A 638-nucleotide genomic window follows, 5' to 3' on the forward strand; every position below is an offset into this window, starting at 1 on the left:
CCCTGGGGTAGGGTGGTGCCTGTGGGGACCATGACACCCCTGCAGCCTTTGGGTGTGGGGCCAAGGCGTGGGTGAAGCTGGCGACAGGCAGTGACCGGGGGCTGGTGACGGGAGCACCTGGACATGGCCATTGCTGCCATCAGGAGAATTGCTTCTCGCTGCCCCTTTCCCAAAAGCAGTTTGACTCTGTGGTGAGTCGTGGCACCCCGAGCTGGCAGGGATGGGGCATGTGTGTGGGGCAGGGGACAGGGTCTCCCCTGCAGCTGCCTGACCCTCTGCCTCTCCCCCCTGCCCAGTTGTGTCCGTGAAGCCCAAGGCACACAGCCGCCTGTCACGGATGAACTGCTACGTGGAGGTGGCAAGCGACGGGCTGCCCAGCGAGACCAAGAAGACGGGGAAGCAGATCGGGAGCTCTGAGCTGCTGTGGAACGAGATCCTTGTCCTGTAAGTCTCCATGACTCCCCGGTGTGGGGCTGGTGCCGGGGCTGGCCCCGTGCTCCCCAGTGTACCCCACTGTGCCATCAGCTGGGGCCGCTCAGATGTCGGAGATCTTTGCCCCCCAGACGAGGACACTGCCAGGGACAGCCAGGCTGGGAGGGCGGCGGGAGGGGGGTGTCTCCCATTGCCCCATGGCCTTG

General features: G+C 65.4%; 1 protein-coding gene across 1 annotated transcript in view; it reads left to right on the forward strand.

The window, feature by feature from the left end:
* WWP2 (WW domain containing E3 ubiquitin protein ligase 2) overlaps positions 1-638 on the forward strand; it is a 41,342-nt gene that overhangs the window by 490 nt on the left and 40,214 nt on the right. Inside the window, exon 2 of the mRNA XM_009326183.1 lies at positions 297-444. Within this exon, the coding sequence (XP_009324458.1) occupies positions 297-444 (148 nt within the window). The remainder of the gene's footprint in view (positions 1-296; positions 445-638) is intronic.

Source organism: Pygoscelis adeliae, unplaced genomic scaffold (assembly GCF_000699105.1).
Source record: "Pygoscelis adeliae isolate BGI_AS28 unplaced genomic scaffold, ASM69910v1 Scaffold496, whole genome shotgun sequence".
Taxonomy (NCBI): domain Eukaryota; kingdom Metazoa; phylum Chordata; class Aves; order Sphenisciformes; family Spheniscidae; genus Pygoscelis; species Pygoscelis adeliae.